This window comes from Globicephala melas, chromosome 5 (genome assembly GCF_963455315.2).
Source record: "Globicephala melas chromosome 5, mGloMel1.2, whole genome shotgun sequence".
NCBI classification, from domain to species: Eukaryota; Metazoa; Chordata; class Mammalia; order Artiodactyla; family Delphinidae; genus Globicephala; species Globicephala melas.
Genome location: NC_083318.1, coordinates 4,350,316 through 4,375,269, shown reverse-complemented (window position 1 = coordinate 4,375,269; position 24,954 = coordinate 4,350,316). Strand labels below are relative to the sequence as shown.

General features: G+C 56.1%; 2 protein-coding genes and 1 long non-coding RNA gene across 5 annotated transcripts in view; 2 read left to right on the top strand and 1 right to left on the bottom strand.

Moving 5' to 3' along the window:
* KIAA0232 (KIAA0232 ortholog) overlaps positions 1-4,258 on the top strand; it is an 89,374-nt gene extending 85,116 nt beyond the window's left edge. The window contains exon 9 of one of the 2 annotated variants that reach the window (XM_030876873.2): positions 1,761-4,258. In XM_030876873.2, coding sequence (XP_030732733.1) covers positions 1,761-1,940 — 180 coding nt within the window. In that variant the 3' untranslated portion in view covers positions 1,941-4,258. The remainder of the gene's footprint in view (positions 1-1,760) is intronic. The other variant, XM_060298928.1, reaches the window with a different exon arrangement.
* Positions 4,259-9,957: 5,699 nt separating this feature from the next.
* On the bottom strand, positions 9,958-23,529 carry LOC115863717 (uncharacterized). 2 transcript variants are annotated; one of them, XR_004043638.2, is made up of 3 exons: positions 23,164-23,529; positions 17,136-17,353; positions 9,958-13,527 (listed from the first exon to the last, which is right to left on the bottom strand). It is a non-coding gene; the product is annotated as an uncharacterized lncRNA (long non-coding RNA). The 2 variants fall into 2 exon arrangements; XR_009563916.1 differs by lacking the exon at positions 23,164-23,529 and adding an exon at positions 17,504-17,979.
* Positions 23,216-24,954, top strand: part of TBC1D14 (TBC1 domain family member 14) — a 104,894-nt gene continuing 103,155 nt past the window's right edge. The window contains exon 1 of the mRNA XM_030876866.3: positions 23,216-23,349. The gene's annotated coding sequence lies outside the window, so the exon portion shown is untranslated. The remainder of the gene's footprint in view (positions 23,350-24,954) is intronic.

The window sequence follows — 24,954 nt, the reverse complement described above, 5'->3', positions numbered from 1 at the left end:
TTCTCCATGCGAATCTGACCCTGTCACTCCCCTTAAGCTCCTTGGGTGGTCGCCCTCTTCCCCATCAAAGTGTGGTGCTCATTCCTGCCCCTCAGCTGGCTGCACTTTCTGCTCGCCCGCCTCCCACCCCGCCTGTGAGCCCCTGGGGCAGGGACAGGGCCTGTGCCTCGCCCGGGTAGGCAGGCAGGTGAATGAGTCGGAGGGAGCTTCCTTGGCTTCTCAGTGTGATTGTCATTGTCAGTTGAAGTCTCGTGAGAAATTGCTCCCAGAGCGCCCTGTGGTCTTGGTGTCCGTGGACCTGTCAGACCGAGCACATCGAGGCAGACGTTTGGGGGCGTCCCCCAGCGTCTCTCCATCTCCGTGGATGTCCCACCCCCCAGTGTCAGTCCCCAGACCCAGAACTCGTTCTTCGTTCCTCCTCCTCTCACCTACACACGCGGTCCGTGTGCCCGTGCTGACCACCCACCTCTCAGCCGGCTCCATCGTTCGCGCTTCCTCCGCGTCACCGCCCCCTGCGGACCTCTGCCGTGGGCTTCGCCGTGGGCTTCGCCTTGGCCTTCCTGCTTCCGCCTTCCCCTCCGCAGTCTTCTCCCCACACCGTGAGGCAGGACAGCCTCGCGAGGGTTACTTCGTTTAGTCTCACAGCCGCCCCGGGAGGTAGGTGCTGTTGTTTTGCGGAAGAGAAAACTAAAGGCCCGTAACGATTCAGAACGTGTATCCACACAGCCACAGCCCGAGTGCAGACCTGAGCCATGACCCTCAGCCCTGAGTCCGACTCCCACTGCCGACCGCCATGGCCTTTCGCCCTCGCGCACTCGCTGCCGGGCCGTGTGTGTTTGCCCTCGCCTGCCTCTCTGATCCTGCGTCCTCTGCTCCCCCCTCAGGCGTGTGGTGGTCTTTCCGTCCTCCTTCCTCGGGGGCTCTCAACCAGGGACAGTACTGCCATCTGGAAATGGGGGTGGGCGGGTGCTTGGGGGACTTTGCTAGTCACTGTGGCTGGGTGACTAGGGAGGCATTGCTCGTCACCTGGGGGAGGGGGAAGAATTACTAGTCACTGTGGCGGGGAGGAGGATGTTGCTAATTACTGTGCAGGGACGCATCACCAGGTATTATGACTGGGGAGGGACTACCACTTGCACGTGGTGCCCTGAGGGCCAGAGATGCTAACCATCTTGTGGGTGGGGGAGAGTCCCACACAGCCAAAAGTATCCCCCAAAGGTGCCATATACCTATGGACCCCCAGCTCAGAAGCACAGCCCCGAAGTCCCAAGCCAGCTCTGGCTGTTTCTGTGGCACCGCTTGCTTCTCGGCCGCGGGCGGGGATGCCCCGCCGCTCCTGTCTGGAGAGCCCGGCAGCCACTTCCCCCAGCTGGTCAGCGCAGCAGGAAGCTGGGAAGCTGTGCTGGTCGGTCTGCTTGCTGTCCTCTCCCCTGGAACGGGAGCCCCAGCAGGGCAAGGCCGTGCCGTCCTCCCGGTGGAGGCCCCGCTCAGAGACTCGTTTCCATCCAGCCCTGACATCGGCAGCCTTTTGTCCGAGGGGTTGAACATGGAGAATTAGGGCTTGGGATCGTGTATAGATCAGGGAGGAAAGCTTGTTTGTTTTGCTTTCAAACAGGAAAACTCTTCAGATTTTTGTAACTCTCCACTGGAAAACATCAACGATTTGTTTCTTAATCTCTGCATATACAGAGTGTCTCCCATAGCCCTTTTGAAAAAATAACTGGCTTTTGACCTGTTGACAGTTGTTCCTTTCATCTTAGGTGTCTTCTGTTTATGAAGCAAGGTGCACAGGAGAGAGAAATTCTGGAGCAAAAGCCAACGGCTTCCGCAGAAAGATGTACTCCAGTGCCAGCTCTGCCTCGGAGGACACGGGCTCGGAAGGTGGCGGCGCGTGGGTGGAGCCCAGCGAGGAGGCGCTCTTCTCCCGAACTCATCTCTAAACCTGCAGAGTGTAGTACAAATTATTTTTAAAAATTGATATGTGAGCGAAAAGTACCCTTTTGTGAGGCCTGTTCATCTAAAACAACAACTTAGGTTTCTAAGGTTTCTTCTTCAATTAACTGGTTCAGATCAGTAATTATCTTTCTCTTCTTGCTTATTTTAGAGTTGAGGACAGCTATCCTGTTGAAGATTTTTTTTTCAAGCTGTTAAATTCTTGGCTATTTGAAATAGACTAGATGTGTTGTCATACCAAGAATGGGTGTGCATGTGCTCGTCTTAGAAGCATCACTGCTTTTTGCATCTTCACTGCAGTTGCCTTCCTTCCAGCTGCAGTCACATCACTGTCACCTTATTAGCATCGCAGTGTCAGCAACCACTTCCGCTATTCAGAGACTTTAGCTTTGGAACATTTAGGCTTTGTCCTCCAAGAACTGGGATATGAATACTTACCCTGCAGTGGATCAGTGCCTTGCTTGAAGGCAAGAGGGCAGCATGGGTGACTCATCCCCGGTCTTCATTCAGTAAAATCTCATGTACATTTAACGTAGGAACCACAAGGGTGTGCTTTTTAGAGACTTACAAAATACTGTGTTTTCTCTCTTAGGATGTTCCCCCTAGAGTATCATGGACAATACCATGGTTTGTGACTTTCTTGTCACCTGAGGCAGCCAAGGCTTTGAGGTACGGGGTAGCGTTTGAGGCCAAGCGGGGTGAGAGCGCACCCCCGACCTGCTCTTAACGCTGCAGTTACATTTTCCGCAGGCACCGCTCAGGGTTATTTGCGGTGCGTCTGACAATACTCGATGAGGACCTTAGTTGCAGATGAGATTTTTCTGGTGACCGATACTGAATCGCAGCCCCCAGAACTTGAGACTGTACACGTCTGGCACGCAGTAAAGGCCATCCCAGCGCCCCAGAGAGACCTTGGCTGCTGCAGCGGGCTGCTCCTGTGGCTGTGACTTAGTGTAGCTCAGATCTCATTTTGTGTTTGCGAGAATGTTCTGGGCAAGTTCTGTGTGTGGCGGGTCGGAGGGTAGAGTACTGATTTCTCCCATACCTGTGTGATTGGTTCATGGGACCCGCTTTCCCGTGTCACTCGGGAACCCAGGGGTCAGTCCCTCTCATCCAGTCCCGTCCGTTCGTGACGGTTGCTTCCTTGAGCTTTCACGCTGCCATGCAACAGGCTGAAGTTAGAAGGAGCAACATTTGCAAAACCTAAACGTTTAAAATTGTTTTTCTTTTTTAACCAACTCATTGTTTTTTTAAAAACAAAAAACAATGTGTGACATCAGTTTAGCATGTCTAACATCAGGAAGTCTAATATGGGTGAGACAGCTTCGCCACTATTTTGGCGGGCAGTAAACACATAATTTACTAGCTGGGAGCTGAACTGGCTGAGAAATACATCATTTGCTTCGAGCATTGGGTTTTGTTGCCTTTTTCTTAATTGACGACACAGACAACTCCATCCAGGGCTGTGGAGTCATCCCCGGCGCTGTCTGTCCTCACTGTGGGAAACCTGATGGCCGTTGGGTTTGGTCTCACCACATGTCAGGGTTTGTTTTTATACAGCACATCTTTGACACTTTAAAGTGGGTTTGTGTGTGTGTGCGTGTGTGCGCGTGTAAGGTTTTATGTTGCTGTTATTTATTTACAGACTTTATAAGGTTATATGTATTTTTCTTTCTTCCAGAGCTTCCTAAAAATTGATTAGCATCTGCACTGAAATATAATTTAACAGCAAAGGCAAAAAAGAATTGGAAGTTGTAAATTCCTAAAATCACTACAGTGACGATCATCCTAGAAATCGTTGCTTATGTAGCCGAGACCAAATAAATATATTTCAGACACAACCTTTAGCTCAGTTGATTTCTGGACAGCTGCTTTTTATCACGAAAGGGCTCCAGGTGGTCAAGGCGCAGCCTTCCCTACACGCCAGTGGGAAGACGTTGCACCTTCCACGGGGGAATGGGAATGGATTATAAGCGGGCAAGGGGATTAACAGATTATGTATTTATTTGTTTTCATAGCTAAGTGGCTGAAGCCCAGAGGCTTTCAGCGACAGAGCTGAAAGTATGCTTTTCAGTTTTGTAAATGGATGATCACAAAGAAAAAGCATTTTTTAAAAAGTTGGCAAAACGCTGAAACGCACTGTGGTATGAAGCGCATTGCATATCCGTAGCACTGAAGTATCAGTTTTCCATTCCTGGGCTCTTTTTTTCCCCCGTGGTTGTATCGTTCTGATTTCACGTACACCAGAGTAACTGGTTTTTTGTTTTCTTGTGGAGTTAACACCAAATAAAAAATTTAAAAAACAGTTGGTTGTCTTTATTTATCATAGCAAAGATTCTTTTATAAAGAACCCCAGCCTCCTCTTAATTATGTGTGCCAAGGTCACATCGTTCCAGAAGAAGGTTATTTAGCTCTTCCTATAGGCATTGCAGAGAGTGCTGGCGTCTGCTTTGCTGGAGAAGAAAATGGGTGGGGCCTGCTGAGAAAAGAGTCCACACCCCCCCCCATCCCCACCCCTAGGAACTACTGCCTGAACCTTGCAAAGAACACACCATTTTTGTCTTGTGGTGGTAGACAAAGCTTAATCTTTCTGTTCTGAAGAAAAAAAAAAATTCCATGTATGTATATTAACATGATCACTGTACACTGTAAGAAAGAAATCAATGTATTATTAAAGAAGTATACAGGAATATTCATCTGTACCTCCATCACCCTGAGAGGGTAGCTTCTAACATTTGTGCAAAACACCATTCTAGACAGCTGAATGTATATATGGATATATATATATAGAGAGAGAGAAATTTACATTAAAGGGTTGTACTATACCTGCTCTTCTGTGACTTCAGAAACAGGTTTTTTTCTCAGACATCTTTTCATGTCAGTAATGATAGATCTGCGTCATTTTTATAGCTGTATGATTCTATTATATGAATTTAACAGGTTCCTTGTGGATCAATTGTTTTTTTTGGCTGTGCTGGGTCTTCGTTGCTGCGCAGGGGCTTTTCTGTAGTTGTGGCGAGCGGGGGCTACTCTTCGTTGCGGTGTGCAGGCTTTTTGTTGCGGTGGCTTCTCTTGTTGTGGAGCGCGGGCTCTAGGCATATGGGCTTCAGTAGTTGAGGCACGTGGCCCCTAGAGCACGTGGGCTTCAGTAGTTCCGGCATGTGGGCTCAGTAGTTGTGGCTCACGGGCTCTAGGTCACAGGCTCAGTAGTTGTGGCACACGGGCTTAGTTGCTCCGCGGCATGTGGGATCTTCCCTGACTGGGGATCGAACCCGTGTCCCCCGCACTGGCAGGCGGATTCTTAACCACTGCGCCACCAGGGAAGTCCATGGATCAACATTTAGAATGTTCCTTTCGTGTTTGTTCAGTATTCTAAATAGCATTTCTGTGGATGTCCTTAAACATGGGTCTCCTTGGACGATGGCTGCGGAAGGGCAGTTCCAGCCCGTGGGATGCCTGCTGCTGGTGCTGTGGTGTCACCCACGTCACACTGACACAAGGTCCTTTAGACCTGTGCATGAGCTTAGACATCCTTTCTTTTCTTTTTTTTTTTTTTGACTTTTAAAAATAGTTTATTTCAAAATAATTACGGATTCACAGGAAATTTCAAAGATAGTACAGAGAGGGCTCATGAACCCTTCACTGTTTACCCCATGTCTACATCTTCTAGAACTACTGTACAATATCAAACTCAGGAAATATGTGTTGATGAGATATGTATGTATAATTCTGTCATTTTATCACATGTATAAATTCATGTACAGCTGCCCACCCTTACCGTGGATTTACTTTCCAGGGTTTCAGTTACCCACGGTCAACCTCAGAAAGCTTAGACCTCCTTTTTTTCAACCGTCCTTAAGCTGAGCACTTGCCTCTCGACAGCACGGAGGAGAGGTGGGTTTCTACAGGAGGATTCGAATTGTGTTCTACCCATCTCTTTTTTCTGGTTTCTAGGATGTGTAGGCACGTTTTTAAAATGCCTTCTCCATCTTAAGAGTGAAAAAATATTCTCCCGCGTTAGGTAGAGCAAATCTCTGGAGCGTGCATCTTGCAGACGAGGACCAAAGCTGAAGGAGTCAGCTTCACTTTTCCCAGCTAGCTGAGCGGCTGCCTCAGCACCGTTGTCTGTGAAATCCTTCCCCAACCCGACTGGAGGTGACATCTGTAAAGGGAACCCCAGGGCTGAGTACCTAAAGCAGTGCCTCGTGCCCAGCAAGCCCCCGACCGTTCTCTCGTGGCTGAGCAGCGGGTGGGCGCCATCCCGGGATGCGTCTGCATCCTCCCTGGCTGAACTGGCCGAACTATGTCTTCCTTGGTCTGGCCGCGGCGCCCAGCTGGGCGGTGTGGTGGCAGCCGGCCGCCCTGCCGGAGGCACTGAGGCAGGGCCGGAGGCTGGCGGGGCGGCCCCGTGTGCGGGCGCGACAGGAGACGTCACAGGAGCGTGCCCTCCGCTGCCGCGTCCAGGACCTCTCCCGTCCGCCAGCTCCTTGCACGGGGGTGCGCCTCGTGGCCACGGCGACCATTGGCCCTACTGTCGTCGTGGCTCTTTGAAGACCTGCGAGCGTAACTGCTTCACAAGTGCCCTCACCCGCAGAAGCAGGGTGGGGTGTCGAGCTGGACTGAAACGGGGCTGCCCTGTGCACAGCAGCTGGGGGCGGGGCCCTGGCCTGTTACTGTCCCCAGGAACCGTGGTGTCACAGCCCAGTGAACAGCGAAGGGAGGGGCGTGAAGGCCCCTGCTTAGATGTCCCTGAGGTGCCGGCCTTGCCCCTTCTGCCACTGCAGACGCCGTCCCGGCGGCCCTGGGCCCGTGGGTGAAGTGACTGTGACCAGGCCTGGGAGGCTGGCGGCTGCACAGCGGTCGAGGAGCAGGAGGGCCCCGCCCCCGTTTCCCTCGGGAGCAGCTGGTGGACGGCCTCCCAGGCTGGGCTGTTGCCAGCACGGAGAGCAGCACCCGAGCCTCTGCTTCGGAGCCCGCCGCTGGCCTTCCGTCGCTGGCGGGTAGTTGACAGCATTTTTCGGGGACAGTTCCCTCAGTGAACTGACAGCAGCTCCTGACACGCGGGCGGGGTCGGCGTCACCAGTACCAGCCGAGCACGTGCCGGGCGTTCTCGCAGACAGTGTTCAGTGTTCATTCTCAACGCCGTGGGGTAGGTACAACTGGCCCCCTTTACGGCTGAGAAAGCATACACGGGGGGAAGGTAACCACCCGCCTAGGTCTCACGCCTCGTGAACGGTGGAGCCCATCCCAAAGCCTCCATCTGGCCAAAATGCCACTATGAAAAGTGTGCTTGGGGGGGGAGGGGAGGTGTTGAGCAGCCGCCTCTGCCCCTCCGTCTCTTTCTAGTCCTCGTGAGTTACGTAATCGTAAGGGCGTCATCTCCAGGAGTCCAGACTGAGACAGGATGCCGGGGGGGGGGGAGGGTGACTCCTGGCTCTGCCACCCGCTGGCCGTGCGCTCCTGGGCGAGTGTCCAAGCCCCGGTGTCCTCGGCTGTCAGTGGAGATCACGACAGGACCTCTCGTCAGGGTTGGCTGTAAAGATGAAACAGCGCAGCCGCACGGGCTAGAGTGAGCGTCAAGACCCCTCCCGGAAGCCGCCGTGCCCAGCCCTGTGGCTCAGGAAGATCACAGCTTCTGCAGGCTGCCCCTCGCTTCTTCCCCTCCCCTCCCTCCAGCCAGTGGCAGCAAAGCCCTGGGCTCAGGGTCAGGCCCTGCAGAGGCCTGTGGCCCTGGGCGCTCACCGCGGTCACGTGGCCATCAGGTGGCCTGCTCAGTCCTACCCGGTCACCCTCACGAGATCACACTGTCCCTCCTGGTGGGGGCCGGGGCCGCAGCAGAACCAAGTGTGCCCATCGGAGTGGAGCCAGGATGGCAGGAGGGCCCTGACCCTGCGGCAAAGCAGCAGCTGGGACCCGGCCAACACTTGTCTCCCTGGGGGACAGGCACGTGGCCGGCTGCAGCTCACACTGGGCTGGCCACTTCATGTCACAGTCCAGGGGACCCAGAGCTGGGGAGGCCTGTGTGGGAGGGACAGAGGAGGCCCCACCCTCTGGCCTGCCATCCCAACAGGCCCTGGCTCCCCTGAACCCCAGCCTCGGTCGCAGAGGGGGACTGGGGAGGGGGCAGAGGAGGGCACGCTGACTGCTGGGCCTCTCAAAGGAAGAGGCCGGCCTACCTGAGCTGGGCCCCTTCCTCCCTGCTGCTTTTTTTTTTTTTTTTTTTGGCGGTACACGGGCCTCTCACTGCTGTGGCTTCTCCGGTTGCGGAGCGCAGGCTCAGCGGCCATGGCTCACGGGCCCAGCCGCTCCGCGGCATGTGGGATCCTCCCGGACCGGGGCACGAACCCGTGTCTCCTGCATCGGCAGGCGGACTCTCAACCACTGCGCCACCAGGGAAGCCCCTTCCCCGCTTCTTGTTGCCCACCTGAGGAGGTGCGAAGTGACCTCGGCCAGCCGTGTGACCCTGAGCTGGTCACTCTCCGCCAACTGGTGAAGGGCAGGTAAAGCTGCCTCCCCTCCCCTCGCACGCATGCGCTTCTCTCTGTCCCCGAGCCAGTGCGCGGGTCTGGGACGCGCCCGGGTCTGGGACGGGTGGAGGAGACCAGGCCCGCGTCAGGAGCTCCTGCTCTGACCCGCCGCCGTGGCCAGAGCAGACCTGCCACGGGCCCGCCCCCTCCGTTCCCTCGCTCGGGAAGTCCAGGGGCCCGGCCAGGAGCACCGCCAGCCGGGGTGAGCAGGCCTGGGCTGTCACTCCCAGGTCGGGCAGCCTACCGCCGTGTGGCCTCCATGCTCCCGCGCCCCTGCCCCTGCACCGTCAGACCCTCGGCAGAGGGAAGAGCCCCCGGAGGAGCCTGGGCTGACTGCAGCACCGCGGGCTCGGGGTCCCCTCGAGGACACACGGAGGCCTGGGGGCCGCAGGCCGCGAGCCCCAGGGCGACAGCTGGGAAGCCAGCTTCAGGGCGCTTCCCCCCTTTACCGAAGAGGGACCCTGGACCCTGTGCCGAAAACCCCAGGCTCACTGAGGGCCTCGAGCACATCCTGGCCCCTCTGGGCCTGACTCTCAGCTCTTCTCCTCCCAGCCCCGGGGGCAACTCCTGTGGCCCTGCTCAGGACCCAGTTCCTGCCGGTCACAGATGTCAGGTGTGACCACGGCGTCCTCCCACACACCGGAAGCTGCGAGCCAGCGATAGGCAGCAGCCCCCTCCGCGGCTCCCCCTCTGGGCTCGCGTGCGCCCCTGGCGTCCCTGTAGCCTGCAGCGATCGCTCGCAGACCCCAGGACTACTCAGAGAGGTTGGGGACCCTTCGGGAGGCACACTCACAGTGGTGGGCCCTGGCTCTTAGCAGCGGTGCTGCACTGCTCTGGTCACCACCCCTCACACTCACCTGGGCCTGTCTCCGTGCCCCAGCCTTGGGAGCCTGAAATTGCCTGGCACTCAGTCCCGCTGGCAGCCCCACCTCCCCCCAGTAAGGCCCTACCGGGGGTGCTGGGTGAGCCTGGCCTCTCTGCCAGCAGCTGTTGGTAGGGTCTCAGGTGGTCTCCTGGGACCCTCACTTCCCCAGGCCCACTCCCCCACTGGGCATCCCCCTCCTGAGCTTGGGAGGAAGTGGGGAGACCTGAGCCTCTGGGTCATGTCCTCATGCTGAACTCGGGTCCCCCGCTCAGAAACGCTTCTCCCAGGCTTGGTGCCACTGTGCTGGGAGGGTGTTTTGTTACCTGGACGAGGTTGGAGAACAGTGGAGCCTTGGAGTCTGCACCTTGACCTTACTGAGCCGTCACGTGGAAGTAGGGACAGCAGTTTGGGGCCTTTTGGGGGCCAGCGTGTCTTCATGTTGGCATTAAGCTACTAATTGGGAAGAAAAGGAGGTCTCTGGGCCTTGGTCGCAAAAAATAGGGTTTGGAAACATTCATTCATTCAACAAACACATGTTAAGAGCCTACTAATGTGCCAGGCCCTCAACCTGATGTTGGTATGAATCTTTTTTTTTTAACATCTTTATTGGAGTATAATTGCTTTACAATGGTGTGTTAGTTTCTGCTTTATAACAATGGTATGAATTTTATTTTTCTAAGTCAGTAAACCTCCCTCAGCCCTAGCTGTCTGGTGATAAAGATACCACAATTTCCTCTTTCGTCTCTCCTCGATAAACTTCGGAGGGTCTCTGCCGCCTGCCTGAGCTCTGGCCCTCTGAAGTTTTCAGCAGTTTGAAGGAAAGCGGTGAAGCCCCCCGAGCCCAGGCAGCCCCCTTCCTTAGAAGGCTGGCTCTTCTTATCTTGCCCCCAGATAGCCCCGCCCCACTCAGGGGCCTCGGAAGTCAGCAGGCCAGGGGTGCAGGGTGACGTATGCGGGGCCCAGCTCTGCCCTGAACAGCTGAGTGGCCTTGACAAGGCCATGTGATATCCCTGGGCAGGGCAGGGGGAGGAAGGCGGTGCAGTCGTCAATTTCACACACTCCAAGGGCATACACGCGGCCCTTCCTGTGGAATGAGTTACCCGTTTCATCTGGAAGAAACATACTGGGGTCCGTTTCCACCCTGTCACTCTGCAGATTGGCCGTGAACAGCGTGGTTTCCTTCCTGGCAGTGACCGCTCTCCAGTGCGCTGCAGATGACAGAAAGCACAGGAGACCAAGGCCCGGCACGGGGAGCTCCGACGGCGTGTGGAGTGGAGCTCTCCACCACACTTTCTGGGGCCCACCTTTTCCCAGCCCCGTGGAGGTGGCTGCCTGGGGCCACCTGGAAGAAGCCCGGGCCGAGGCCGTCCTGCATGGCTCCTCATGAGCTCCGGCCCCCTTTGGCAAGCCGGTCACCCTCTCCAAGCCTCGGTTTTCTCATGTGAAAGCTGAAAAGGTGAAACCCACTCCCCAGTGTTAAAAGCAATAACGTGCCTGCACACATGGGTGCTGGACAGGGGTTAACCGCCTCCTTAGTGCCCACCGAGAGCAGCTGGTCAAGCCGTAGCAGAAGTCTCCTGTTAGTGCATCAGAATCCGAGTTCGGTGTCCCAGTTGGGTTTGGCTGGGGTGGGGACCGTGATGTGGGAAAAGATGGGAAGACAGATGTGGGAGGGGCTTGAGAGGGTTTGGGTCTCATGCTGGAGGTGGCAGGAGGCCTGAAGGGGTGTGAGCCGGGCCCCCCTTTGTGTCATGGGTGAGCAGTGGTCTCTGAGGTTGGAGAGGGATGCTAGAAACAGCTGATGCACAGCAGAGAACGCTTTAGAACTTTTGTAGCTCTTAAAAGAAGATCACAGGGCCTTTCCTCCCTTCTCTGCAGCTGCATGAGCTCAGCATCCTCCAGTGAATGGAGCTCTGGGCGGCGGCCCTGCCCAGGCCTGGCCTGCTTCTCCTTTTGAGCTGTGGGGTCTTGTGCCCCTTCCCTTCTCTGATCTCAGCCTCCTTGTCTGGAGAAAATTATCAGAAGATTATCGATAAATGGGGTGATTGGGATTGACTTAGACACACTACTATGTATAAAATAGATAACTAATAAGAACCTACGGTATAGGGCTTCCCTGGGGGCACAGTGGTTAAGAATCGCCTGCCAGTGCAGGGGACACGGGTTCGAGCTCTGGTCCGGGAAGATCCCACATGCCGCGGAGCAGCTAAGCCCGTGTGCCACAACTACTGAGCCTGCGCTCTAGAGCCCGCGAGGCACAACTACTGAGCCCACGTGCCACAACTACTGAAGCCCATGTGCCTAGAGCCCGTGCTCCGCAACAAGAGAAGCCACTGCAATGAGAAGCCCGTGCACCGCAACCAAGAGTAGCCCCCGCTCGGCGCAACTGGAGAAAGCCCATGTGCAGAAACAAAGACCCAACGCAGCCAAAAAAAAGGTAATAATTAATTAATTAATTTTTTAAAAAACCTACTGTGTAGCACAGGGAACTCTAGTTGATACTCTGTAATGACTTATATGGGAAAAAAATCTAAACAAGAGTGGATATATGTATATGTATAACTGATTCACTTTGCTGTACAGCAGAAACTAACACAACACTGTACATTATTCTCCAGTAAAAATCAATTTACAAAAAAAGAGGAAGATTATTGGACCCGCCTCCAGCATAGCTGTGAGTTTGGTTATTCGATCCTGGATGGGAAAGCCCTTTGTAAACAGTATGTGAGAAAGTATTAAAGTCATAATTGCATTACACTAAAAAAAAAATAGGTCTCACCATCCCTCAACCCGAATGGTTGATCTAGACCATGATTATGAATGGCTGCGGAATCATCAGGTGATGTGCTGACAGCACCGGGACCCCCTAGTCCAAGGCGATGTTGCTAAGAGTGGGAGAAGCTGTCCACTCCTGATGGGACATGTAGGAAGTACACATGCGTGGATGCTGGGAGTGACCCCTAGATGCAGACCACTCTACTGGTCCCACTCCCATCCCCAGCGCAGTGCCTCCTAAGGGACTCTCTTCAGAGGATACTGCAAAATGTTCCTTGGGGGCAAAATTGAGGACCGCTGCTTGGGATGAAACTGAGTTTATAGGAAATACTGGGGCTAGAGGAGCTTGTTCAACACCACCACAAATGTACAGTCCTCTGAATCCATAATTCAGAAAATTCCACAAGACAAATAACGCAATGTCATCAAATATATCGCGTAGGAAAAACAAACCAAGGGAGAACTATTTCAGACTAAAAGAGACGTAATGACCCATCTACCAAGTGCAGTATGTTGCTTTTGGAACCTGATTTAGAACCTTAATTCCCCGACCAGGGATCGAACCCGTGCCCCCTGCAGTGGAAGCGCAGAGTTCTAACCATTGGACTGCCAGGGAATTTCCCAGAATCTGATTTGAACAAACTATAAGAAGACATTTTTAGAGATAATTGGGGAATTATAAAACATTGAGGAATTATTGTTAATTTTATAGGTATCTGACGATATTATGATTATGCCTCAAAAAAAAAAAAAAAACCTTACTACTAAAGATGTGCATGGAACAAGCTGAAGTATTTTCATGGGTTCTGATATATCTAAGATACACTCTAAGTGAATCCAGGAAAAATAAAAACAACAAGAATATGGGGTGGTGACAGGAAGAGCAGAATATAACCAGTGTTGAGATGGGTACCTAGGGGATCACTCTACGGTTCACTGTGTGTATGTTTGAAATTTTCCACAATAAAAATGGCTCTCGGGCTTCCCTGGTGGCACAGTGGGCTTCTTCTGCTTCCCTTGGTAGCCCGCTTCTCGGGCTTCCCTTGGTAGCCGCTGTCTACCAAGCACCTGCCACCCCGCCGGCTACACCACTCCACATTCACTGCTGCACTCGGCTTCACACTGTCCCACGGGGGAGGGAACGCGTTTTAAGCTCTATTTCAGAGACGAGGAAGGTGCAGCTCACAGAGGCGGCTTGCACCGAATAAGCAGCAGAGAAGGACCGCATCGGGGCTGACGGTTACTCAGAGGGTAGTCCGTAGGGAAAGAAGACAAAGGGGACGTCTGAGTGGCTCACATGCCAGTGGCTCTCTCTGGAAGGGAGGGTGGCAGGCACCGTGTATTTTCTTCTGTGGACTCATCTGCATTCACCAAATTTTCCACGGTGGCTATTACTCTCACATGGAGCTAAAGTAAAAGTTTGAAAAAAATAAAATATCGTTTTACACGTCTCCTCTATAAACTGAGAAGAGATTGTTTCTGAATCATTTCTGGGTCCTAGCTTTTACCACATGACCTGGCACGCACGAGATAATTTGGTAAATATTTTAGTAATGATAAAAGATCCTTTTTTTTTTTTTAACCTGTAAAAAGTACCTAGGGTAAAAATCACACCACCAGCCAGTTAACGAACAGGAACCCAAACTACCTGGGCCCTCGCCCCTTCGAGGGCCACTCAGGGTCTCTGCGAAGATGCTTTATATCTTCTGCAAACGGAAGGCCAGCCTTTCCCTCTAATATCTTTTTTTTTTTTTCTCTGCACTGCATGGCACGCAGGATCTTACTTCAACAACCAGGGATCGAACGTGCGCCCCCTGCAGTGGAAACTCAGTCTTAACCACTGGACCGCCAGGGAAGTCCCTTCCTCTAATATGGAAAACACATAAAAATGCAAGTGCTAATCCCTGTACATCTAAAATCATCCTTGTGAAATTCTAGCTTGTCTCACTCCACACACACGTTAGAGCTCTGTCTGTGCCACACACTCTGTGCCTTGGATAAACCGCACACCTCCTGATGTGCCCATTTCACAGATGAGGAGACTGAAGTTCAGGCATGTTAAATATGCCGCCCCATTGTCACACTGGGATGGGGTGCCGACCCCAGTCTCCTGGCTTGGGTCTCTTTCCTGACCCCACGTGGTCTCCCTGCATAGGCCTCTGGAGGGGCTCAGGGCGGCTTCTTGGGCCCCTCCTATGTCTCCAATGTAGACATCTGCCGGGAGCCTCGATGGGGCGCTGAGGGAGGCTCTGTGTCTCCCAGAACGTGGGCCCGGCTCAGGGCTCCCTGGCACACCCCCGCTCACCTCCTCTAGGTGGTGCTACGCCTGCCCCTTCCACGCAGAACCCCACCTGCCACTGCAGCCCCGCCTCTCCCCAGGGATGCACCTCCCCACGGGCTCCCAAGAGCCCAGGGAGGTGGCGACGGTCATCCGCATTTTACAGATGAGGAAACCGAGGCTCAGAGAAGGGCAAAGTCAAGACAAGCCAGTGCCAGACGGGTGTCTCCAACCGCCGCCATGTGCTGGGGGAGCAGAGGCGGGCAGAGCAGGGCGGCCCGGCCCTGCATGTCAAGGCAGTGAGAGGGTGTGAGGCAGTGTGGACCCGAGTGTGCGGATCGCTCTTTCTGGAAGCTCAGCTGCGCAGGTTTGGCAAGAGGTAGCGGCAGCTGGGAGCAGGCCTCGGAAGAGGTTTGTCTCCTTCTGGGACAGGAGGCAGCTGAGCCTAGCATGGGCCCAGGGGAGGAGCTGGAGTTGGGGACAGGAAAATGGGGACTGGCCCTGCATGCGAAGAGGCCCCAGGGAAGGCGCCCGGAGCCTGGTGGACCCTGGGGGAGTGACCAGCTTTTTCTTTCTCGCCCCTGAAGCCCAAACCCAGCTCTGCTCAGCGCCTCTGGGCAGCCCCAGGCCCATCTTTTCTGGACGTCCCACCCAGGGAGTGGTTGTGCTTGTTGGGTGAAGCCTGGATCTCCCCGGAGGGCTGGGCCCACTGGGATTGGGGATGCCTGGAGGGGGGACCCTGATGCCTGGAACAGCCATCCTCAAACCGTCCTGAGCACTTCCTGTGTGCCAGGGTTAGGCTCACAGCCTAATGGGGAGGCAGGTGGACAGACAATTCTAGAGGCCACTGACCAGGATCTGAGGCTATGTCAAGAGGGCCCAGAGAGGGATCTCCAGGAGAAAACCAGAGGCCAGGGTGCTCGGCCTGGTCTCCCTGCGGCTCCAGACAGCACACCTCACCTGTGGCTCTTGGCCGATATCTTGGCCCATTTTAGAGTTTAGGGGCAGCTCTTCCCCCAAGCCCAGCCCCACCCCCGCAGGGCAGGAGGAGGGCTGGACCATCAGGCGGGTGTTGATGCTGAGCGCGTCCCAGGCCAGGCTGCGTGGGGTTGGGAGACCCCTAATCCGGCAGCTGCCACCCCCTTGGAGAATCTGGTTCACCTGCCACGTGCCCAGCACGGAGGGCCACGGGGATGAGCAAGGGGCTCCCGGGCCTCTCAGGAGGGCGTGGCCAGCTCTGCCAGGTGTGGGACCTGGGGGTGGCACGTGGCCAAGGGGACCAGGGTTGTGATGGCTGGAGAAGGCAGGAGGGGGTCCAGGCAGAAGGAACAGGACAAGCAAAGGCGGACTCTGTGCAGCCAGGATTGTGAGGTGTCTGGAAAACGCCAGTCTGGATGGGAAGGAGGCGGCGAGGCTGCAAAGTTAGGCTGGGGCCGGATCTGGGAGGGGGTCCTGGAGAGATCAGGGCTGGTGGCCTAGTGGCTGTAGGGGGGGTGGGTGCAAATGAAGAGGCAGCAGTTTGGAGGTGGATCCGCCCCCCTCTGTCTACTTGTCACCCTGGCTGCTACGCTGCTCCTCTCGGGCCCACACACCCTCACCTTCACCTCTGCAGGCCTGTCCTTGGGAAGTCCCCCCGCCCAGATTCAAACAAGAACAAAAGCCTTGCGGCCAACTGTCTCCCAGCCATGAGCTCACCCTCCGTAGGAGGGAGTGGGCAGCCAGTGCTCAGAGAATCAGCGCGACCCGGCAGAATCTCAAGGCTTTTCCTGGAGACTTCTGAGACCTTGAAGGGCAGAGGTGGACCTCGTTCAGGCGCGCACCGGGTATCAGCTGGGCATCGGAGCCTGGTGCAGAGAGGGTGCCTACAGTATCTGGGGGTTGGGGGTGGAGTGGCAGCGGGAGGGAAGGTCTCCTGATGGGTGACACTTGGTGGGGGGGGGAGGAAGGTCAGCCGGCCTGGGGCTTGTGTGAGGCCCCTCAGGGCAGAGACCCAGGGGTGGGCAGGCTGAGGCCTGCTCCCTCCCCAAAGAGGAGGGGCGGCTGCTCTGGAGGGGGAAGGGCAAGGAGCCGCCAGGGGTGTTTTTGTGAGAGCTAAGAACATCCTCCACTCCAGGTGCAGGGCGGAGGAAGGACAGCGGCTGGACTGGGTGCTGGGACATTTAGGAAGCCAACTTCTGTAGCCAGGAGGGAGCTGGGCCCAACTCTGTGTGTGTGTGTGTGTCTCAGGAGCTGTTGGTTGGTGGGTGGATGAGTTAGGAGAAAATAGGGGCTGAGGCTTGGCAAGAAGAGGAACATGGAGTGCATCCGAGAAGGTTCCTCTAAGGTGGACAATATCTAAGGTTGGCTTAGGATGGAGGAGCAAAGGGAAAGGTTGAAGTCGCTAGGTCAGGGCGGGTAGATGCGCCAGGAAGAAAGACAACACGCATTAAACCCCTCCCCCACCTGAGGTATGTGGGACACCCCTTCCTCTGAAAGAGGAAACCGAGGCTCAGAGAGGTTAAGTAACTTGCCCAAAGTCACACAGTAAACACCAGAGTTGGGATTCCAGCCCAGATCTGCCTGACGTGAAAGCTCATGTTCTCTACTATCGTCAACTGCTTCTCAGGGGCTGGAAGAAAATGGGGTCCCTTGTGGAGGGGCAGTGGGGAAGCAGGGGTGGGGAGAGTGTGGCATGGGCAGGGCCTCACCCCAGGTGTCCCGTCTGTCACCACCAAACAAGCACCACACTGTATGTTACCTGGAGCCAGACGGCCTGGTTGCCAATCCTGCCTGTGTCCTTCGCAGCTATGGGGCCGTGGGCACGGAACGTTCCCCCGCGTGAGCCTCAGTTCTTCTCGGCAACATGGGCGACTGCGAGGACGAAGACGGTAGACACACACTGCGCAGGGCTCAGGCAGGCTACGCTCTTCCCCTCTCCTCCGTGTGGGCCCTGACTACCCGCTGGGGACCTGGGGACTGCACAGAGACCAGACAAGATGGTAAGGCATCTGGGAGGTGGCCCAGGGGCTGCTGGAGCCCTGCACGGCCTCGGGTGGGAGTTGGGTAAGAGTCGGGGATGCCGTTCCGAGGGTCAGAGCACCTGGGGTACCATTCTGAGCCACACACCAGAGGGGACTAGGAAGTAGAGGAGAAGGGAATCCCAGGAGGTCCAGGCCGAGGGCAGAGCAGGTGCAAAGGGGAGGACTTGACAGAGTTCGAGGTGCTTCCGGGGAGCCGCACGCGTGGAAGGGGCGGGAGAGTTTCCCGCAAGGGATGATCGGGCGTGAGAAGCATCTGCATCCCCTGCCACCTCTGCCCTCTGCACCCATCTCACGTGGCTCCCACGTGAGACCTGATCCCGCAGCTTCTAAATCGGGTTTCGCTTTCTGAGGGTGGCGGCAGCAGAAGGCAACGGGGCGATGCCTTTAAAAAACAAGGCTATTTGGAAAATTCCACTGTGGTGTGCTGTAACGCAGAGCCCCACCCCCACGTGCTTTCTGTGGTTTCTTAGTACCTAGAGCCTTACGGCCTCCAGCCCTGGGCTCCTCTTAAGCATCAGTGAGCCGCAAGCCACAGGGGGTCCCCTGCACCACACCTCCCCCCCCACGCCACCCACCAGCGCCAGGTTGTGCATTCCATACTTTGCAGGGTCTGTTGGTTTCATTATAACTTACTTCCTCCAAGCAATTACTTGGGATGCTCTGAGAATTAGTGACCTTTGATTTGGGCACCAGACCCCACTGGTTCAAGTGTCCCCAGTAAAATGGGGCAACAATACAGCATCATGGGGCTGCTAGGGCAGCTAGAGACGCTGTTACAGACGGTAGAACACACAGACCGTAGTCACAGGGCTCTGTGGTCAGCACTCCCGTCACAGCAAGTGTGTTTGGCTCTGCATTCATTACCTAACCCCCTGGAGCACGCGTGTTCCCACTGACAAAATGGTGACAGGACTTGTCGTGCTTTGATGAGAAGGGACAGGGTGCAGAGCCCTCATCCGACGGCCTCAGGTTACTGTGCCTCTTGAATATTGTCGGTTACCCATCAGTCAGCATCTTAACACATCTCATTATAAATAGAATAATATTTAAATATTATTATAAATAGAATATTATAATAGTAATATTACTATTATAATATAGTAATAATAATATAATAATAATATTATTACATTATAAATAGAATAATAATATTCCAGGGGAATTTCCTGACGGCCAGTGGCTAGGACTCTGCGCTTCCACTGCAGGGGGCATGGGTTCGACCCCTGGTCAGGGAACTAAGATCCCACAAGCCACGTGGCGTGGCCAAAAAAATATATATATATAAATAGAGCATTCGTTTGTTGCGGGAAATCTAAAAGTTTCAAAATACATAATCAGAAGGTAATCATGTGTGTTCTGATATCATTTGAGTGTTTCTACCTGTTTGTTTCTGTGGATGACATTCCATATTCTATGATTATGTTTTATTTAAAATTCAGTATCACTCTTACAACTTATGCATTTCCTCTTTGCTATAATAAACTACTTGAAGATTTTTAAAAATTAATTAATTAAATTTTGGCTGCATTGGGTCTTTGTTGCTGCGTGTGGGTTTTCTCTAGTTGCGGTGAGCAGGGGCTACTCTTCCTTGAGGTGCGCGGGCTTCTCATTGTGGTGGCTTCTCTTGTTGTGGAGCACCGGCTCTAGGCGCGTGGGTTTCAGTAATTGTGGCACGTGGGCTCAGCAGTTGTGGCTCGTGGGCTCTAGAGCACGGGCTCAGTAGTTGTGGTGCACGGGCTTAGCTGCTCCGCGGTATGTGGGATCTTCCCGGACCAGGGTTCAAACCCGTGTTCCCTGCATTGGCAGGCGGATTCTTAACCACTGCGCCACCAGGGAAGCCCTAAAGATTTTTTAAATGGCTGCATAGAAGTCTCTCCAGTTAGTTAAGCTTCCCCCATGACTGGACGTCCACATCATATCCATTTCACTGTTGTAAGTAGCACTTCAGTGAGCATATTTTTACAACAGTCTTTGCCTGACTTTGGGGGTATTTTTTTTTTTTATAAGGACAGCTCCCTTCAAGTGCACTATTAGATGAAAAGGATTCAGTGTGTTATAATTTTCTCTTTTGCTGGAGCCATGCCTTCTCCCTTTTATAAATGTGCTGTAATACTTCTAGGAGTTCCACCTCCCTGAATTCACTGATTTTCACCTCTGCAGGTAAGCAACAGGTAACTGCCCTTGTTAAAACTGAGTAGAATACGAGTTGATGGTCTGGTTGTGAGGGTCTGATGCTGCTTCTTTGCCGCAAACTGCAGAGGTTCGTGGTGACTACTCTGGTTGTTATGACACTTTTCCGTCTCCGTGTCTCTGGCCATCTTCTCTGGGCCTGAGGTTGCTGGAAGGCTTACCTCCAGCTACCTGGGCTACTTTTGACTTTGTTTTTTTTTCCTCCTCTTGATCAATTTTCAGAAGCAACAAGGCAAACCCAAGTTCCAGGCTTTGTGTCCTAACAACGAGAACGTCCATCTCCACAGTGAATTCCTTTATTCCAAGGAATGAAGACAGAAAAGATGGGCTTTCCTGGATTTCTGAAAGCCCCTGGGCCAGCGGAAAGCTCCTTGGAAATAAATGATGGCTGCTCAATCTGCCTCTGCCTGGTGGGGACGGCCCGCTGACACTCACAAGTGAAGTGTGACCACCGCCGCCGGTACTTTCATTCCCACCCTGGGCCCCCGGTGGCCCTGAACAGAAGCTGGGGGCAACGAGGGTGGGAGGGAGGATGGCGAGTGGGCGGGAGCTTTTGGACAGTGGGGGGCAAGCTGTGAGGGCCAAGCTGAGCGGCCTCACCTCACCACGCCTGCTTCCCCACCTGTAAAGCAGGAGTCAACGTGCCAGTAGGTGTGGTGATGGGGTGAAACAGCCAGCACAGCATGGGGCACCTGGGAGGGCTCACGCGAGTGCAGGTATGACAAAGGTTTATTCACGCATTCAACAAATATTTAAGGAGCTCACATTCCCGGGGCTGGGGAAGAGTCGGGGGCAAAATATGCATTTGGGAGGCTAGAACCCCACATCTCCCGAGAAGAGGTGCACAGGGGCTTGGTGGGGCAGAGGCTGCTGGCCAGGTCCTGTGCCCACCCCCTTCCCCACCTGACCTTGGGCCCCTCCCCACGTCTGTCTCTGGGCCTCACTTTCCCCACTGAATAATGAGAGGGGTGGGCTTGAGGACTCTAGAGGGTCCCGCCAGCTCCGACACCCTGCTGGTGACCCTTCTGGGGTCTGCCCCTGGTGAGTTCGTATTGTCCTGGTGAGGGGATGTGAGTGCATTTGCGAGGTGCCACGTCTGTCTGCCCCTCGAGACGGGGGCTCCGTGGGCGCAGGAACTGTGGGCTATCAGTCACTCTGCTGTTCCCGGAGCCCAGGGCGCCGGCACACAGTGGGCTCAGGGCTGCCTTCTGTGGGACTCAGTCACCCTGGGAAGGGCTTCCCACTCCTGCTTGGTGAGCTTGGGGAAGGCTCACAGGTCAGGCTTGAAGAAGTCCCTCCGTGGGGTCCCTGGAGAATCTTAGCATCTCTCCTCACCTTGGCGGGTTGACTTTCTCTACATTATATTGCTAGGAAGAGCTCCCCCAAATATGCCAGAAACTGACAGAACCAGACAGCTGGGTTTTTTCTTTTCTTTTTTGGTCGTGCCGCGTGGCTTGTGGGATCTCAGTTCCCCGACCAGGGATTGAACCCCAGGCCCTCGGCAGTGAAAGCGTGGAGTCCTAACCACTGGACCACCAGGGAATTCCCCAGACAGTTGTTTTACATTTAATCCTCACACAGTTCGGGAGGCGGAGATGCTCAGAGCCTTGTTGAGATGGGGAAAGTTGGGGAAGGGAAGGGAGGGAAGGCTTCAGGGCTGACCCAGGCCAGGCCACCACCCACCAGTCCTGTGCCTGGAACTGAGGTGAGGCAGCTGCAGGCCTGGTGCTTCTCTACATCAAGCGGCAGCTTTACAGCCCCCAAAGGAACGACCAGGTGAGAATCAGTTTGGGACCCTGGCGGTTAGGTCTGCACAGGGGAGCCGGGATGGCTTCCCCCAGGCAGGCAGCAGTGAGCCAGCAGAGGGGGACACGGCACTGACCACCCTGATACAGTTCTCATCTCCATATCAGAGACGGGGGCTGGGAGGTGCTGAGGTTCTGAGAGGTGACGTGCGTGCCCACTGCCACGCAGCTAATCTTGTTCACTGTATTTTTAATTTCGTTAGGCTGAAGTTGCAATGAGGATTCATCTAGAACACTCCTGGGTGCTGATGACAAGGGGTAAGAAATAGGTCAAATCACACTGAGGGTGTTAAGTGACAGATGGGCTCCAGTGGGGAGCTCTGGGCTGCGGCAGGGGGAGGGGCGGGAGCCAGGGAGGCAGCAGGGTGGTGAGAGGGTGAGGAGAAGGCAGACAGAGGGCGCCAAATGCAAATCCACGGACCACAAGCTTCCTCGGTTCTGGATGTAGAACAATGGTTCCTGTCATTGTGGGGTTTTAAAACCCTAAGACTGACAATGAGGGCTCCAAGGGATTTGGGGAGTCGCAAAGAACACTGTAAAGGCAGATTTATTAATCTGATGTATTAAATTGCTAATTAAGTCAGGCCTGAAGCAAGTCTGTACTTTCCTGTTTCCTTAAAATAAGCTCAGGGGGGCACACTGGGGGGGCGGGGCTGAAAGAGGCCTGCTATTGGTTTTCCTTAAGACATCCAGAAATGTAAGCATTTGTAAAGCCTGCATTATGCTCTAGGCATAACAGAAGCACTGGGAAGGGTGTTAGTGTATTCTAGTAACACACTTCCTTTGTACAGTTCTCACCCCTCCTGCTATCATAATGGGCGCCAAGAGTTATTAGAGCCACGACCCAGGCAGGAGAAACAAGTCAGGGGCTCTTCGGCCCAACGCTAATGACCACAGCCCAAATTAATCTTCCGTTGCATGCTTCCAGACGCTGTGATGGAGAGATCACCCTTCCTGTCCCCGACGGCCCTGCTGGATGTAGCTGGCTGTCTCTCTGAGGTTTCCTCTGTGGTAGCTCTGGCCGCGACAGCCCTCAGGGGTCCTGGTTGGCAGGAGCCAATCCTAGCTTGGAACCCAGGCCTTCCAGCTCCCAACCACTGGAGTCTTTCCTCTTGCCTTGATGCCCTCAGAACATAATCTTTCAGGCTCAGGGAACATACCAATAAACAAGATAAGCCCGGTTTGGCTCAGGGAGCGTACATTCTAGGAGGGGGATGAGGTAGGGGTCAACAACGAGCGAACAAGACCTTTCTTATTCAGGGCCTTCCATGATGCTGGAAGGCGGTCTGGGGCGGGGCATCTGGTTTCTGACCCCTCTCAGCTACTGACCAGCCCTGACCCTTGGGTAAGTGACTTCATCTCCCACTCTGTACGACGGTTTTGATCACAGACCTTGTCTCTGGAGGTTCTGCAATATTGACAGGAAGTAATGCACATGAACGCTAGGCCAGCGGCTCCTAAACTTGTCTGCACATTACACAGCTTCCAAAACTGTACCTTACCTCCAGAGACTGATTCAGTTGGCCTGGGGCGTGGCCTGGGCTTTGAAATTTTCAAAGATCCCCAGGAGACGCTGAAGTGCAGACAAGTCTGGGGAGGCACGGCGCTATGCATTGCGTAACCGCTCGATAAAAGACAACTAACAGAAAAGCCCGTTCTACAGATTAAGAGACCAAGGCCCGGCAGGGAAGACCTCAAAGCGACCTTCCCGAGGCTGTACGTCCCGGGCCCGAGCTCGGATCTTGCCCACCTGGTCTCTCGCAGGCGGCCAGGTGGGGTCCGGGCTCTTCCTCCCCCGCACACCTGCTCGGGGGCAGGGGCGCCCATCGATGCGCTCCGCTGCTCGGCTCCCCACGCCTGGTCGCTGCCCGCTCGTGCCCCTTCCCCCTCCCGGGCGCTTCCCACTTCCAAGATGGCCGCGGGTGGAGCCGACCAGGTAAGGAAGCCCCTGATGGGTGTTCACGGGGGGGTCTGCGGGCATGAAAATCCCCTCAGGCCTCCCCACAGGCTCCTCTTGCCCTTCGGGAGAGAAAAGGTCCGGCAACGCCGCTCCGAAGCCCGTGGCGGGCGGGCGAGCGGGCCGGAGGAGGGGCAGCGGGACGAGCGTCGAGCTCGAGGAGCGGCGGCACCCCGGCTGGGCGCGGCAGCCCGGGCGGAAGAGCAGCCTGCGCAGGCAGGGGGCGGGGCGGGGCGAGGGCGCGCGGGGCGGGGCGAGGGCGCGCGGGGCGGGGCGAGGGCGCGCGGGGCGGGGCGAGGGCGCGCGGGGCGGGGCGAGGGCGCGCGGGGCGGGGCGAGGGCGCGCGCCGCTGTTGGCTGCGGGCAGCTCGCGGGCACCTGCCGGCCCGGCCCGCCGCCTGCAGCGCCGGGTGTCCTCGCCGCGCAAGTTGCGGGTCCCGCAGGGCCTGGGCTGCGGGCCCGCTGGCCCCGGGGATGGCGTCGGAGCCGCGCTAACTCCGGTACTGAGGGCCTCCGGCGAGGGCCGGGCCGCGAGGGAGGGAGGGCGCCGGGGCGCGCGGGGCCGCTGACACCTGCTGCAGCGTCGGCCGGAGCGTGGAGGCGGCCTGAGGCGGGGCGGAGCTGGCCGCGCGGGTTCGGGTCCTGCCTGCGCGCCCCCTCGACGCGCGGCCGCCGCTCCCTCCCACGCTGGGGGAGCGCGTGGGGCACGGGGAGCATCGCGGGGCCCGGGGGCGCTCGGCTCGCCCGCTCCTCGGTGAGACGCGCGCCCCGACCCGCTACTTTCCCGGAACTTGACGAAAAGTTTTCCCCCTCAGACGCGCGGGGCTCCCGGGCCGGGAGAGGAGCCGGCTCGGCGCTCCCCGACCCATAAGAGCCCCCACGGCGTCGGGGCCACAGAACACCGGGATCCCGCCACTTCGGAGCCCCCCAGCCGCCGGGACCCCCTCCACCTCAGGGCCCCCGACCCCTGCGACCCCCGGCAGTTTGCAGTCCCCGACTCGCCGGAGCCCCTCTCCCCACACCTCGGAGCCTCCGACCGCCCGGAACCCCCTCCACCTCTGGGTCCACCTGGCAGCTCCCGACCCCCTTGCTTCTCAGATCCCTGTTCTGGGGCCGCAGACGCCCCCTTCTCTTGGGACCGCCTACTCCCCAGGCCGGGGACTCCCTTTTGCTTCAGGGGCCCCCGTACCTGGACTACAGCTCCCTCAGCCTCGGGGACCCGCCCCTCGGGATGCATCCCAGCGGGAGGCTGAGGGGCAGGAGCTGTATGGGGACAGAGAGCTGCCCCGAGGAAGGAGCGGGGGGGGGGCAGCGGCTCAGAGCTGGGGGGCTGCGGCCGCCGGGAAGGCTCCTCTTCACGAGGCCGCAGCGCCGGCCGGCGGACCCCAGACCCCGCGCCTGCGCAGCGGGCCACAGGCAGCCGCGTGCGTTTCAAAGTTGGACAGGCGCCATCTGCTCCAACTTGGATGTGGAAGTGGAAGCTTGGCTTTGGGAAGTTCTGTGGGCAGGAGGCTCCTGGGCACGGACTCACGCCCTTCGTTTACGGGGCAGGGCGGTGTCTTAGGGCCCGTGTCTGCAGGCGTTG